This window comes from Mustela nigripes, chromosome 1 (assembly GCF_022355385.1).
Source record: "Mustela nigripes isolate SB6536 chromosome 1, MUSNIG.SB6536, whole genome shotgun sequence".
NCBI lineage: Eukaryota > Metazoa > Chordata > Mammalia > Carnivora > Mustelidae > Mustela > Mustela nigripes.
Window position 1 is genome coordinate 46,279,477 of NC_081557.1, and position 17,110 is coordinate 46,296,586.

The 17,110-nt window shown below is 37.1% G+C and overlaps 1 protein-coding gene across 1 annotated transcript; it reads left to right on the forward strand.

The window, feature by feature from the left end:
• Positions 1-12,460: 12,460 nt before the first annotated feature.
• Positions 12,461-13,426, forward strand: LOC132014933 (olfactory receptor 51A4-like). The gene has a single exon (XM_059395647.1). The coding sequence runs from the start codon at positions 12,461-12,463 to the stop codon at positions 13,424-13,426; it is 966 nt and encodes a 321-aa protein (XP_059251630.1).
• The last annotated feature ends 3,684 nt before the right edge of the window (positions 13,427-17,110 follow it).

Consider the following 17,110-nt stretch of genomic DNA (forward strand, 5'->3'; position numbering starts at 1 on the left):
ACTTTTGTTTCCTTTGCCTTTGGAGACATACCTTAAAAGAAGTTTCTGTGGCTGATATCAAAGAGGTTACTGCCTATGTTCTCCTCTAGGATTCTGATGGATTCCTGTCTCAGTTGAGGGCTTTTATCCATTTCGAATTTATCTTTGTGTACGGGGTAAGAGAATGGTCGAGTTTCATTCTTCTACATATAACTGCTCAGTTTTCCCAGCGCCATTTATTGAAGAAACTATCTTTTTTCCATTGTATATTTTTCCCTGTTTTGTCGAAGATTCTTTGACCATAGAGTTGAGCGTCCATACCTGGGCTCTCTACTCTGTTCCACCAGTCTATGTGTCTGTTTTTATGCCAGTACCATGCTGTCTTGGTGATCACAGCTTTGTAGTAAACAAATTTTAGGATTATTTGCTCCAGCTCTTTGAAGAATACTGGTGGAATTTTGATCAGAATGGCATTAAAAGTATAAATTGCTCTAGACAGCGTAGACATTTTAGCAATGTTTATTCTTCCAATCCAAAAGCATGGAATGATCTTCCATCTTTTTGTTGTCTTCTTCAATTTCTTTCATGAGTCTTCTGTAGTTCCTCAAGAACGGATCCTTTACCTCTTTGGTTAGGTTTATTCTCAGGTATCTTATGGTTCTTGGTGCTATAGTAAATGGAATTGATTCTCTAATTTCCCTTTCTGTATTTTCATTGTTAGTGTTTAAGAAAGCCACTGATTTCTGTACATTGACTTTGTATCCTGCCACATACTGAATTGCTGTATGAGTTATAGTAGTTTGGGGGTGGAATCTTTTGGGCTTTCCATATAAAGAATCATGTCATCTGCGAAGAGACAGAGTTTGACTTCTTTGTTGCAAATTTGGATACCTTTTATTTCTCTTCGTTTTCTGATTGCTGTTGCTAAGACTTCTAATACTATGTTGAACAAGAATGGTGAGGGTGGGCATCCTTGTCGTGTTCCTGATCTCAACAGGAAGGCTGCAAACTTTTTCCCATTGAGGATGATATTTGCTGTGGGTCTTTCATAGATAGATTTTATGAAGTTCAGGAATGTTCCCTTTATACCTATACTTGGAAGCGTTTTAATCAGGAATGGATGCTGGATTTTTGTCAAGTGCTTTTTCTGCATCAATTTAGAGGACCATGTGGTTCTTCCCTCTTCTTTTACTGATTTCTTCTATCACATTGATTGATTTGTGTATGTTGAACCATGCTTGTAACCCAGGGATGAATCCCACCTGGTCATGGTGGATAATCTTTTTAATGTGCTGTTGGATCCTGTTTGCTAGGATCTTGTTGAGAATCTTAGCATCCATATTCATTAGTGACATTCGTCTGAAATTCTCCTTTTGGTAGGGTCTTTAATTTGTTTGGGGATCAGGGTAATGCTGGCTTTATAAAAAGAGTCTGAAAGTTTTTCTTCTGCTTCATTTTTTGAAACAGCTTCAAGAGAATAGGTGTTATTTCTTCCTTGAAAGTCTGGTAGAATTCCCTGAGAGAATCCGTCAGGTCCTGGGATCTTGCTTTTTGGGAGGTTTTTGATCACTGCTTCAATTTTGTTACTAGATATCGGTCTATTCAGGTTGTCAGTTTCTTTCTGGTTCAATTTTGGGAGTTTATAGTTTTCCAGGAATGCATCCATTTAATCTAGGTTGCTTAGCTTGTTGGCATTTAGCTGTTGATAATAACTTCTGATGATTGTTTCTACTTCCTTGGTATTAGTTGTGAGCTCTCCCTTTTCATTCATAATTTTATTAATTTGGGTTTTCTCTCTTTTCTTTTGGATTAGTGTGGCCAATGGTTTAACGATCTTATTGGTTCTTTCAAAAACCAGCTTCTACTTTCATTGATATTTTCTACTGTATCTCTTGTTTCTACCTCATTGATCTCTGCTCTAATCTTGATGATTTCCCTTCTTATGTGTGGAGTTGTTTTAATTTGTTGTTGATTCTCCAGTTCTTTAAGGTGTAGAGTGTTCTGGATTTTTCAATGTTTTGAGGGTGGCTTGGATGGCTATGTATTTCCCCCTTAGGACCATCTTTGCTGTATCCCATAGTTTTGGACTGAAGTGTCTTCATTCTCGTTGGTTTCCATGAATTGTTTCAGTTCTTCTTTGATCTCCTGGTTGATCCAAGCATTCTTAAGCAAGGTGGTCTTTAGCTTCCAGGTGTTTGAGTTCCTTTGGAACTTTTCCTTGTGATTGAGCTCCAGTTTCAAAGCATTGTGATCTGAGAATATGCAGGGAATAATCTCAGTCTTTTGGTATCAATTGAGTCCTGCTTTGTGACCCAGTATGTGGTCTATTTTGGAGAAGGCTCCATGTACACTTGAGAAGAATGAGTATTCTGTTGTTTTAGGGTGGAATGTTCTGTATATATCTATGAGGTCCATCTGGTCCAATGTGTCATTCAATGCTTTTGTTTCTTTATTAATTTTCTGCTTCAATGATCTATTACTGAGAGAGGTGTGTTAAGATCTCCTACTATTAATGTATTCATATCAATATGACTCTTTATCTTGATTAACAGTTTTCTTATGTAATTGGCTGCTCCCATATTGGGGGCATAGATATTTACAATTGTTAGATCATCTTGGTGGATAGTTCCTTTAAGAATTTTGTAGTGTCTTTCTGTATCTTTACTACAGTCTTTAGTTTAAAATATAATTTATCTGATATGAGAATCGCTACCCTGGCCTTCTTTTGAGGCCCACTGGTGTGAAAGATTCTTCTCCATCCCTTCACTTTGAGTCTGGGTTTATCTTTAGGTTCAAAATGGGTCTCTTGTAGACAACATATGGATAGGTCCTGTCATTTTATCCAATCTGCAACCCTGTGTCATTTTATGGACGCATTTAGGCCTTTCACATTGAGAATGATTATTGATAAATACATTTTTATTGATATTGTGTTACCTTTGAAGTCTTTCTTTCTGTATATTTTCTCTATACTTCTGTTCAATTATATTTTTAGGATTTTTTTACCTTTTACAGAATCCCCCTTAATATTTCCTGCAGTGTCAGCTTGGTGGTTGCATAGTCTTTTAAGCCTTGCTGGTTTGGAAACTCTTATCTCTCCATCCATTTTGAATGTCAGTCTTGCTGGATAAAGTATTCTTGACTGCATATTCTTCTCATTTAGTGCCCTGAATATATCTTGCCAGCCCTTTCTGGCTTGCCAGGTCTCTGTGGATAGGTCTGATATTATTCTGATGGGCTTTCTTCTGCATGTAAGGAGTTTCTTTGTCCTAGCTGCTTTCAAAAGGGTCTGCCTACAATTATAATTTTTCATTCTTACTATTAGGTGTCTTGAGGACTTTTGAGAATCTATAATCTTGGGGGGAAACCGTTCTGCTGCTAGTACATGAACACTGGTTCTATTCACGAGATTGGGAAAATTTTCATGGACAACTTGTTCCACTATATCTTCTAGACTTCTTTCTTTCTCCTCCACTTCAGGGATTCCAATAATTCTGATGTTGGAACGTTTCATGGCATCATTTATTTCCCTGATTCTGTTTTCATGGATTCTAAGCTGTTTGTTCCAGGCTTCCTCCTGGACCTTTCTCTCTATCTGTTTGTCCTCCAGATCACTAACTCTATCTTCTGTCTCAGTTACCCTAGCTTTGAGAGAATTTAGATCAGATTGGAACTCATTGAGAGCATTTTGAACATCATCCCTGGTGGCTTTCAGTTCTGCCCTAACATTATGAACATCATTCCTGGTGGCTTTCAGTTCTGCCCTAATCAATTCCATTTTGTCATCCATGGCTTTCTCCAACCTAGCTATTGCTTGGATAATTGTTAGCCTGAATTCTCTTTCCGACATATTGTCTATGTTGGTAGCCATTAGCTCTGTTGCAGAAGGTCCATCCTCTGTATTTTTCTTCTATTGGGCATTTCTCCTCCTAGTTATTTTGGTGAGAGATGACTGAATGGAAGTAGCTGGATGTATCAACTGTGGTGCAGTGAAGGGGCACCCGGGAACGCTTCTGAGCAATCAGGATTCCCCACCCAAATGAGAGAAAAAAGAAAAGAAAAAGAAAAAGAGTGACAGAGAGAGAGATACAGGAACAAAAGGGAAGATAAAAGAGAAGGCTCAGCCCAAATGGGCCCCAAAGTAAGATTTATGAAGTATACAAACAAAAACAGACAAACAAAAAGACTGATAAAAGTATATGACAAGAGAAAAAAATATATATATATAAAAGCAAAAAAAGGAAGAACCTCATCAAAAAGAACCCCAAGTATAAGATTTATATACTATCAGGACAAACACAAATACACAGAAACACTGGCAAAAACAAAAAAGATGGGAGAGTGGTTATAAATTCTCAGTGTGGGCGAGGAAGGTTATTTTGATTCTTCCTGGATGTATCTTGATATGTTTGTTAAAGGACTCAACTTTCCTAAGATAAAGGAGGATTAAAAACTGGTTTACCTATAAGGGTAGCATTGATTGGGGGAAGGGGATTACCTTGAAGTTTAACTCTATATGAATATGAGAAAATAAAAATAAAAAGAATAAACTAGACTAAACTAAACTAAAATTTAAAAAAATTAAAAAAATAGAAAAGCAGAAGAAAAACACAGGTGTATGAATCAAAAAGTTCAGGTTAGAAGGTTATTATGAAATTTGATGCACTGGACATCTCACTGTGATGGTAAATAAGTTAAGAAATTATCTATCTATCTATCTATCTATATATATATAATGAATCAGAATAGTGGGAACGAGTTAAAAATAAAAGTTGTATCTATGAAGTAGTGGTGGTTGTTCTCTTGTCATCTTTTATTTATTTATTTTTTTTCTTTCCTGGTTGGTTTTTCTGGGCGAGGGGTCTGCCATGTGGGTTTTCAGTCAATGATGTTTCCTGAGTTAAGTTCTCCCACCCCCCTCAATGGGGTGGGCTCTGAGGAAACCGTTTTTTTTTTTTTCAGGCTTTTGTTCTCCAGAGGTTTTTATGTTTGTTCATTTGTTTTCTCTCACCTTGACAGCTTTTGATGGTTTTTGGAGGTTTAGAGGAAAGCAAACTGCACTCTGACCTCCCTCAAAAGCCTCAGTCTGCTCCCCTGTAGGAGCTGCAGAGCCCATAAGGTCCCCCTCGGCTGCTGGCTGAGCAGGCTCCAAGTCGCAGTACCTGGGGATGCAGAATCTCCTGCTTGTACCCAAAACCATGGCAGCAGCAGCTGTCTGGGCAGCTCCAGACTGCCAGAGAGGTTCCAAGCAGCGATCGCAGACAGATTTTCCTGATGGCCTGGGCTGGGATTGCCCGGTCTTTCCAGGTCAGAGAGCACGGGGCTGGTGTGCACCTCTCCCAGGGGAGGGTGTGGGGCACACACATCTCAGGCTCTGATAGCATGGTGTGGTGTTCTGCCATCTGGCAAGGCTCCCAGCCCCTCACAGGATCTGGACCCCATGCATTCTCGGGCACGCTGGTGGCTTAGGGACCAAGACCTGGTTTCTCCACTGCACTCTCTATGGCTCAGTGTCAGGGGCAGCTGTCCTGGGTCCAGGGACTTAAGCCCCTGTCTCTAACTGCCCCGATTCCCATAATTTCCCCCCAAGATTCTTTGCTCTTTTTGAATGCTTTCAACCAGACTCCAAATTGATGCTAGTCCCCAGAGGCAGGGCCCTCTCATATTGGGGTATTACTTTCCAGTCTGTCACCTCTGGTGGCTCCCTCCCCCCTTTGTTTATCTTCCAATATCAGTCTGATGTTTCCACTCTGCTTTACCTTCCCACTGGCATCTTCTGCCCCTGTAGAGATCCAGACATGTATAATTCTGATCTCTGGCTGATTTCATGGGTGATTGGAGTTCTTTGGTAGCTATCAGCTCACTTTAGGGTTCAGGTTGAAATGACACCTCCTCCTACTTCCCTGCCATCTTGTCTCCTCCAGTATTATTGATCTTTCAACAATATTGTTCCCAATAGTCAGGAATATTTTCCTTAAAATGATTTCTAAGGCATTTTCCACTTTGCTGTGTTTCTTACATGGAGGGACTTCTGTTCTAAGATCAGTTCCTTCACCTCTTCACCATACTTAGTCCTTGAAGGATTTTCTTGCCTTCTAATGCAATTTCAACCCTTTACAAGCTATTAGTTCTGTGTTAATGGTGGGTAAATTTAATTCCAGCAGTGATATCTCTTATAGGATTAAGTCTTATATGTCTTTCAGTCTATAATAGTCTATAAGACTTGTAAGTCTTGTATGTCACCTCAGCTCAGCATGCTACTCCATCTACTCTGAGTCTGCTCTTCCTTTATGGACTCCTTTACTATCCTCACACAATGTGTATGTATATGTATACACCTCTGCACACACCCATAGTCACTCAAGATAATTCTTACTACTTATTTCTTTGTCTGATACATTATTCTCATTCTGAATGCATTTGACATCTGATGACTCTTATAGCTATACTCCAACCAAAATCTTTCCTAAGCTAAATACAGTTACCAAATATACTTCTCCATTTATCTTCTTATATATACTATATATATATATATATATATATATATATATGCCATGTGGATATTTAATTTTTGATACATACAATAGAGTTATAACAACTGTTGTAATGCCCTTGACTGCTACTTCAAAAGAATCTATGTCAGTTATGGATCAATTCCTATTGAATTGATTTTTTTTTTTCTCTTTCTTGTGAGTCCTGCTTTTTTGTATGCATGTTTTGATTGAGTGCCAGACATTGTGAATTTTATTTGTTGGGTGTAAGAGTAGGATTTATAATTACTAAAAAATTATATAAAATTTGTGTTACTAAAAGTTATTTATATACCTATAAATATTCTTAAGCTTTGCTCTGATATGATTTTTAAATTATCTGGAAATAGTTTGATCCTTAAATTTTTGTGCTTAAGATTTATGAGGCATGAACAGACAGTATATAACCTAGAATTAATTATTATCTACTCCCCACTAATGGATCATTATTTTTCTAAATTTCCTGCCCTGTGGAATATGAGTCCTTCCAGTGTGGTTGGGGAGAGGCACTTATTCAGGCCATGTGTGAGCATTAAACTTATTTCATTTTTCTTTTAGAGGGTTGTTTCTATGGTCTCAGTTAGCTTTTCTACACATATGCATCAATTAGTACTCTGAAAAAATATTTGAGAGGACCCTGCAGATCTTCAAGACTCTGTAGTTCTCTCTTCTTTTTGGTTACTCTGTCTTATGAACTCTTAAAAATTTGTCTCTTGGATTCTCAGCAACAGTTCCTCAACTCAGGAAATTCACAGGCTCTGTCTGGTTTTCTTCCTGGAAACTCTTTCAAATCAGTGAGTTGAGGATTTATTGTATATTTTAGGATTTATTTTGTATGTTTCCCTGACTCTCCAATATTATAGTCCTTTGTTACCAGAGATTCATTGTCTTAAAAACTATTGCTTCATACCCTTTGCCTAATTATTTTGGTTGTTTGAGATTGGAAGATGATTCAATCCCTCTTACTCCATTCTGGCCCAAAATGGAAGCCCTCATCACTAACTATTCTTCATTGATCAAGGATATATTGAATACCTCTACACACTGGGTACCATTCTAGTCATTGTGAATGAAGTAGGAAATAAAGACTATAAATTTGAAAGGAGAGGAAAATGTTACAACCACATAAAAGACATAGTGAACCTTAAAAAGAGAAAATGACTTAAAACTAACAGCCTTACAGGAAGAAAAGGGGGAAGACCTAAAACTTTTAATAATACTATACTAACTCACACTAACATAAGTGATTAAAACAAAACAAAACAAAACAAAAACAAAAACAACACTGTAGCATTACAATGTTGAGAAAGAATATAATCATGGACATTTACAATAATGATATTGAAAGAGTGTCCAACCCTCAACTTCCCCCCACCAAAATAGTAAAAAATTATGGTTCAAAATGATTCACTTCAAAAAATGATCTAAACTAAGTCTGGATACAAAAGGTCATCTATCAGGAAAAATCATTTCTTATAGAAAGAGCTTATTGCATGTTTGTGGTGAATAGCAGAGATAAAACTGGTTTCATGCTGGAATGTGTGCTTAATTACAGGGACTCTGGAGCATTGAGAAAAGCAGGCATGGTACATCATTGCTTCCAGGTGATTTGTTTTTTGTTACATTTCATGTGTAGCACATTGAAATGACTGTCTCTTGAGGATATTTTGATTATCTCCCTCTGGCACCTTACATCTCAGATCTTCTACTTGTGACATTAAATAACTCCAGTATTTGGCAAATACACGTATCAGAGTCTTCTAACATCTTCTGAAAAACCATTCTCTGTGCCAAGGAAGGCGAGTCTCAGAGGAGAATTATACTGCTCAGCTTACATTCTCAGTCCATGTGAAGATGCAGGCTGCATGGTGAGGAGTTTGTACCACACATAAAAAGAACTGTTGAATGTATGTTCTTTAAGAGAAAAGAGATGAGGGACACCTGGCTGGCTCAGTCGAGGAGCATGAGACTCTTGATCTCTGGGTTATGAGTTTGAGCCCCATGTGGCATGTAGAGATTATTTAAATAAATAAAACTTTAAAAAGAGAAGAACAAAGATGAGGAACTGGCTTTAGGAGTTGCTTCATCAAAGTTTCCCATAGATTCAAAATGAAAGTTATGGAAGCTCAGTGCGTTTAGAAAGGAAATCAGAAGGAAAGGTTGGGAAAAGATGAGAGTAGTCACCTAATTGAGGATTAAGGAGCTAAGAATTGTGTTATGGAGTTCAAGGTTAACAAATGGGGATTCAGAGTATATAAGTGAGAGACCAATGTTTGGTTTGGGGCTCTGGGGGGAAGGCCAGAGAAGTGATACATCTTAAAGGAACTTTTAGAAGGTTGAAGGTGGGGCATATATATAATTGATAATTAAATGTCTTTGGCTCTCTAGAAATAACCTGCAGGATATCTTTCTGGTTAGAATGGGCAATCTACCACAGTTGAATGGAACTCTAGCACAAGGATAACTGGAAATTGAGCAGGCTGATAAATACCAGAGTGAATATTCTCCATCTGATTGTCACCTGTCTTGCTACTCTTCAGTTCTAAATGAGACTTTATGAGGAGTATGACTCCCAGAACATTTTGTACAGCAGAATTTAAAAGGGAGCATGAATTCCTGGTGAGTTTTTAATCTTCACTAGGGATTAACACATTTATGTTACAGTAAGAATCTTTAAACAAGTAATTTATTTGTTTAAACAAAGCTTACTATGATCCTTCTATGTCTAAAGAGTATTGGGCTCTCCTTACTCCTATATGTGAAGGGTGCAGTTCTAATCTTAAAGGTGTTTAAAATCAAATTCTATAAGGAAAATTCAGTTGGAAGACAATATAAAATCATATGATATAAATGTCAGCCACTGGGAGAAAAATACATTCTGTAAGACTGTAATGGCTTGAGGAATTCTTGTAATATGAAATAGTCATGAGAAAACTTTATAGGGGCATGTGGGTGGCTCAGTTGGTTAAGCATCTGTTTTTGGCTGAGGTCACAATACAGGGTCCTGGGATCCTAGGGTCCCATGCTCAGCAGGGACCCATGCTCAGATCTCCCTCTGCCCCTCCCCCTGGTCATGCTTGTGTACTCTCTTTCTTTTAAATAAATAAATAAATATTTTTTAAGAAGAGAAGAATATTTTATATATTGTTGGATATAGAATGGCTTTTAATCAATGAATTTAATTACCATCAGTGGAGGTAAAGCAAGATCAGATTTGAGATCCTATCAGAAAGTGTACAGATATTGTGATGTTGAAATGAGTGAGTCATATGTGGTAGAATTAATCCACCAATCTGACTAGAGTGGAGAGTGACAAGAAAAAAAAAATTAGTTGAAATAAAAGACGTTCTCATGGAACAGGGTAGAAATAAGGACACTAGAAGTATTAAAACTGAAATAGCCACCAATAGGACTAAGTATATACTTGAGTTTTACACTGGTGGTGCAGTCATGTTGATGGTGGCATGGATGCTGGTGCTGGTAATGCTAGAGGCTCAGTGCCAAAATCAGAAGGGAAAAATGTGTATAAAGGAGAAGAGAGTGAATTCCAAGATATTCTGCAGCATAAAGCAAACGGAGTAAAGACGGTTAATACATGTGTGTATGACCCTGTAGTGTATGTATTTATGTATGTTTAAATGAGGTCCATTGTGTAAGTCAAAAGTTTATGTCCCAAGCCTCGGTTTGGTGTGATGCAATGTGTAGAGCTACTGTGAGATTGTGGTGTCTTCAGACGTCCTTTCTATTATGAACTATGAGTTTTCCCCTCCTCTTCCACCTCTTTCTCCTTCTCTTTCTTGACTCATGTCAAAGACTCAGATATTTCATATGTACAGATGAAAAAATATGTATAAAGCTTAGTATTCTAATCTCCAAAGAAGTCTGTCTCCGTATTAACGTCTCTCCTTATGAGGGATTGACTCACTCCTTCAGCTAAAAAGACATGCTTTTTACTTGGCATTCTATGAAAGAATGTAGTAGGGTATAGTAGACATTCACTGCCAAGAATATGAGAATAAGGGATTGAACAAACATAGGTCTATATATCAACACATGGAAATGTATGTATTGTGATTCATCTGAGATCCGCTCTTCAAAAATATATTTGCTTCTTTAAAAAGATAACTTTGCTTATGTTGCCATGTTTTTAAACAGCATAGTACTAATTTTGGCTGAGGGTAAATAAAGCCTGGTCTCTTATCCCAATCCTCCCTGTCTCTAGCTTTCTTCCTGAAAAGGAATCCATTAATCTCCATTTAGTTTCTCTTCTGCTGTTTTATTTTTTTTTTTAAAGATTTTATGTATTTATTTGTGAGAGAGAGAGAGTGAGAACGAGCACAGGCAGACAGAGTGGAAGGCAGAGTCAGAGGGAGAAGCAGGCTGCCTGCAGAGCAAGGAGCCCGATATGGGACTCGATCCCAGGACGCTGGGATCATGACCTGAGCCGAAGGCAGCTGCTTAACCAACTGAGCCACCCAGGCATCCCAGCTGTTTTAATTTTGTCATACTTTTAAATAATATGACTTTACAAAATACATTGTATTTTGATTTCATGCTCTTCAAGACAGAGTTTACGTTAGTTATATACTTAACCCTCTTCCCCAATCTCACTTATCCGAATGCATTTACATCACTATTTTGTTTCTGTTTGCAATCTTAAACAAAACACTGAAATCTAAGTGTATTCAACCAATCATATATAATCTCTTCCTGCCCTTCTTTGTAAGATAAAGACATAAGTGTTAAGACCATTTCCTCCAATTATGTTATTTTTGTTTGTTTGAATATAATTGACACAGTGTTAAGTTTCAGCTATACCACATAGTGATTTGACAAGTCTGCTATGCTGAGCTCACCACAAGTGTAGCTGTCATCTGTCACCATATACTGTTACGATACCATTGACTATATTTCCTATGACTTTTATTCCCATGACTTACTCATTCCATAACTGGAAACCTGTATCTCCCACTCCCCTTAACCCATTTTTCACATCCCCCCACTCCCCTCTGCCATTAGTTTGTTCTCTGTCATTATAGTTCTGGTTCTTTTTTTTTTTGTTTATTTATTTTTTTGTAAGTTCCACATCAATTATGCTATTTTTAAGATATTTCCTAAAGTATTGGTATCTAGGGACGCCTGAGTGGCTCAGTGGGTATTGGTATCTATTGCCTAATTAATTATGTCTGTGTTTTCAAATAAACATACTTCAAATTTTATTCAGGAAATTGTTAAAAAAAAGAAATTATTTGTTAATGTTTGAACTATTCTAGCACTAGCTAAGATGTAATGACAGTATCCACTTTAATGATTTTATCACTCATGTTTTGAAAAATCAGCATATGATTTTAAAAATCAACATAGAAATTAATTGTAAAAATAAATGGTGTCACATGAAGTTTTTTTTTTTTTAGATGATTTGCAGTTTATGTTTCCATGCTTAATTTCTACAGGTAAAACTAACAGGAAAAATGACCAGGTTTCCAGATGCCTGAGTATTTATAGGTATGATGTAGATCTGGAGAAAGTGGAGGAGTTTCTTTTGGGGTTCCAGCTTAAGTAATTGAAAATAAAAGTAGATGCAAACAACTAAATAAATTTTAAAAAATACACTTCTGAAAATAAAATTTTTCTAAACATTGAGATAAAAAAGAAAATCATGTACTTAATTTTCATTGTCACTTGATCAATGATTGGAGTGTTCTAGGCCAAAGGAATACTAATAGCTCTTCCATTTTAATACTAGGTATCCATTGTCCTCACTCCAGATAGTTATTCAGATAAACTGGGAAACATTTTAAGGGTTAATTCTTTGATAACTAAGGATGCCTAGGATTAGTGCTGTCCCAGAGAAGCTGGGTGCACTATGTCCTCTTATCTTAAAATCTATGTTTTTCTCCCAGTAGAAACACCTAGAACCTGATTTGGGCTGGATCCCGAGAAATATCCTTATGGAACTTGTAAATGGTAGCTGGTTCCAGCCACCCACTCTCCTTCTAACAGGCATTTCTGGACTGGAGGCTGTGCAAATATGGATATCTATCCCACTGTGTGTCATGTATCTAACTGCCCTCCTGGGGAACTGCATCATCCTCTTTGTTATCAAAACCACGTCCAGCCTTCATGAGCCTCAATACATCTTCCTATCTATGCTGGCAACCACAGATGTAGGTCTGTCTTTATCAACTCTACCTACAGTACTCAGGGTCTTCCTCCTGAATCGCAGAGAAATTGAGTTCCATTCTTGTCTAACACAAATGTTCTTCATTCATACTTTCTCCTCCATGGAGTCAGCCATCTTGTTGGCCATGGCCTTTGACCGATTTGTAGCTATTCGCAACCCACTGCGCTACACTGTGATCTTAACCTCTCCTCGAATTATTGGGATGGGAATTGCAGCTGTGTTTAGGGGTGTGATGTTGATGGTACCCTTGCCAATCCTTCTCAAGAAATTGTCTTTCTGCAAAGATGTTGTTCTATCACATTGTTATTGCTACCATCCTGATGTTATGAAGCTGGCATGTGGCCCCATCAGAATCAACATCATCTACGGATTGTCCCTTGTCCTCTGCTCCTTCGGAGTTGACTCTGTGCTCATTGTCATTTCATACATACTTATTTTGAAAACAGTGCTGGGTATTGCCTCAGAAGATGGTCAGTTCAAGGCACTTAATACTTGTGTGTCCCACATTTTCACTGTCTGTATCTTTTATGTGCCACTCATTGTGCTGGCTCTAATTCACAGATTTGGTACGTTCACGTCTCCTGTTCTCCATGTCACCATGGCCAATCTCTTTCTCTTTTTGACCCCTGTCCTTAATCCCTTGGTTTATAGCCTAAAAACCAAACAGATAAGATCTGTAATACACAAGGTATTCAAGGGCAGGGGAAACTTGCTGTTTTCAAGGGTGGCTTAGTGAAAATGATACCCTGACTCTCTCTTCCTCTTTCATCTGTCTGTTTTCCAAGGACGGTTTTGTGAGAATGGATGTATTTCCTTCTTGTCTGACTAAAAGATGGTAGTATTTGAGTTATTGTCTTGAGCCAATTTATTATTATTGTTTTGATCTAATCTATCATCCATTAATGTGTTGCATGAAAGAGCTTATTGAAATAATTTTTATGTCTCTCTGCTATTTAAATGTTTAAGTTTAACTAATTAAGTGATTTACAATTAAATGTAAGATAAAGGCCAAGTTATTACATATTTTAGAAACTTTTCCATTTTCTTATCCTTACCTTTCTCTCCAACCTCAATTCTGATTACATGATGCTCCTTTCTTCAAATTGGGTGATTCAATATATTTTTATACATGTATACCAGCCCTCATAAGACTCTAAACATTTACCAATGCTTGGCTTGCAATTTCAATACCAACATGGTACAGAAATTGTTCTGTTATGAGTGTTCCCAACATTTCAGTAAAATTGGCACTTTCCTTTTCCCCTCAATATAACCCATTAATAATTTTATTATACTACAGCACAATTTTACTTCATATATATATATTCTTCAATTTAGAATTATTGTGGAAAAGCATTGTGCTGCTTTATACTAAATCTTTGTATATACCTATACACTGGCACAATAAATCCCAACTGTTTTCTTTTAATAAATGAAGAAATATTTGTGAGCATAGGTAATTGCACTTGGCAACCATGACGCTTTCCTGCTAACATAATTATTGATTAATGACTCTCCCCCTCTAAACAATCAGGAGTCAGGTCTCTTGTCTTTGCCATTTCATTGTCAGTACCTTGTGAAATATCTATACTATAAATTATAATAAATGTGTATTGCTGAATAAATTAATAAATATGTCAGAGATGTCTTTGGTAATATGTAATACCTGTAGAAGTACTATATTTACACATTAGTGTATATAAATGTATGATATTTACACATTAAAATGTAACTATAAAACAAGTGAGAGAAATCTTTAAAACACTGTATTATGGAAGGAAGAAAGGAAACTGAATTATTGGATATCTTCCTCAAGCTCCAAACTTTTAATTACATTACCAAAATGAGCCTCATTTAAACCAAAGGAGATGAGTTTTACTAGCTCCATTTTAGTGAAAAGGAGATAGCTAAAAGATAGTAAACAATTTGTTAGTATCTGCCTAATAAAAATGATTAGACCTAGGATTAAATGCCACAAGATATTATATAAAGAACACATAAAGTTTACTAAATCCAACTTTTTTCTGACACATGTAAGACGTAAAGATATACAGACACATAGGTGTCATTGAACACCATTTATTTCATTGTAGTATTTTTTTTTTAGATTTTATTTATTTATTTGACAGATAGAGATCACAAGTAGGCAGAGGCAGAGAGAGAGAGGAGGAAGCAGGCTCCCTGCTGAGCAGAGAGCCGGATGCGGGGCTCAATCCTAGGACCCTGGAATCATGACCTGAGCCGAAGGCAGAGGCTTTAACCCAATGAGTCACCCAGACACCCCTAATTGTAGCATTTTAACCTGATTGTATCTGTATTCATGTTCACTTACACTAGATAAGCCAAGAGTTCCCTGATTCCAGAAATATTTGTCTTGCTCACAAATACACTATTTTTCCTATCAAGTTATGTCTGCATGAAATATACAGTGCCCAAGAAAGCTGCTCACTGTAAAACTAGGATTTAAACTCACATCTGTCTGTGCTCCTTCAAATGTCTATGCTCTCAACTCCACCACATATTTCATGCCTGAAAAACCTGACCTCTAAGAAGAACATTGCCAAAATGTATAGCTTTACCACACTGTGAAATGTGATTGTATGTGGAGGTCAGTATGTTTATATTTTTATTTTGCTTTCACTTTAAAAAAAAAAACACTGGAATATTCTATTCAAAAAACTGAGGTTATCCATATTTCAATTCCCTTTTTATGACATACCCTAGATTTGAAAGAGGTCTGATTCACACTCAAAGAACAAAGTCAACTTCAGGATTCCTTCCTCTCATACATTCTTGAGTTGCTCTCTGTTCCAGAATTTAGAGGCACTCTCGTCCTGTGCATGCAATGTGATTTCTGACTTATTACACTGATTCTATATTAAATTATTTGAAACCAGCAGATCTAGATAAGGTGATATTTCTGCCTTTGGTACTGAAGGCTTAATTTGTCTTATTGTCTGATGAAACTTTTAGCAGTGTAAGTGATAGAAGTAAGAATATCTTGAAAAGTGGGGCTGCGGTTCCTCTCCCAGAACACCATATCTGTGTTTCCTTAGCACAGCTAGGCCAGGTCTTCTCCATTTGGCAGTCAAGGAATACATTTTGGAAATATATTTGGGAATACACATGGGAATATACTTCTCCATTTAACATCCAGGGAATATGGAGAACAGTTTTACTATTTGAAGATGGAGGGTTTATTGTCTAGTGAATGATCAAGTAGGGAGTCTGACGACAGGCTCAGAGGAGACATAATAACAATTGCTCTGAAGACATGTGAAAATAAATAACTGTGTATTTATGTGAAAAAGTTGAAAATAGAGCTGCACTATGACCCAGAAATTGCACTACTGGATATCTACCCTAAAGATACAAATGTAGTGATCCAAAGGGCCATGTGCACCTGAAAGTTTATAACCTCAATGTCCACAATAGCCAAACTATGGAAAGAACCTAGATGTCCATCAACAGATTAATGGATAAAGAAGCAGTGGTGTATATATATACAATGGAATACTATGCAGCCATCAAAAGAAATGAAATTTTGCCATTTGCAACAACGTGGATGGAACTAGAGGCTATTATGCTGAGTGAAATAAGTCAGTCAGAGAAAGACAATTATCATATGATCTCTCTGATATCAGGAAATTGAGAGGCAAAGTGGGGGATTCAGGGGGTAGGGAAGGAAAAAATGAAACAAGATGGGATTAGGAGGGAGAAAAAACATATGAGACTCTTAATCTCACAAAACAAACTGGGGGTTGCCAGGGGGAGGGGGTTATAGAGAGGGTATGTGCTATAGTGAGTGCTGTGAAGGGTGTAAGTCTGACGATTCACAGACCTGTATCCCTGGGGCAAATAATACATTATATGTTAATAAAAAAATCTACACCAACAGCAAGACAGAAGAAAGAGATATTAAGGAGTCAATCCCATTTACAATTGCATCCAAAACCATAAGATACCTAGGAATAAACCTAACCAAAGAGACACAGAATCTATACTCAGAAAACTATAAAGTACTCATGAAAGAAATTGAGGAAGACACAAAGAAATGGAAAAATGTTCCATGCTCCTGGATTGGAAGAATAAATATTGTGAAAATGTCTATGCTACCTAAAGCAATCTACACATTTAATGCAATTCCTATCAAAGTACCATCCATCTTTTTCAAAGAAATGGAACAAATAATTCTAAAATTTATATGGAACCAGAAAAGACCTCGAATAGCCAAAGGGATATTGAAAAAGAAAGCCAACGTTGGTGGCATCACAATCCCGGACTTCAAGCTCTATTACAAAGCTGTCATCATCAAGACAGCATGGTACTGGCACAAAAACAGACCCATAGATCAATGGAACAGAATAGAGAGCCCAGAAATAGACCCTCAACTCTATGGTCAACTAATCTTCGACAA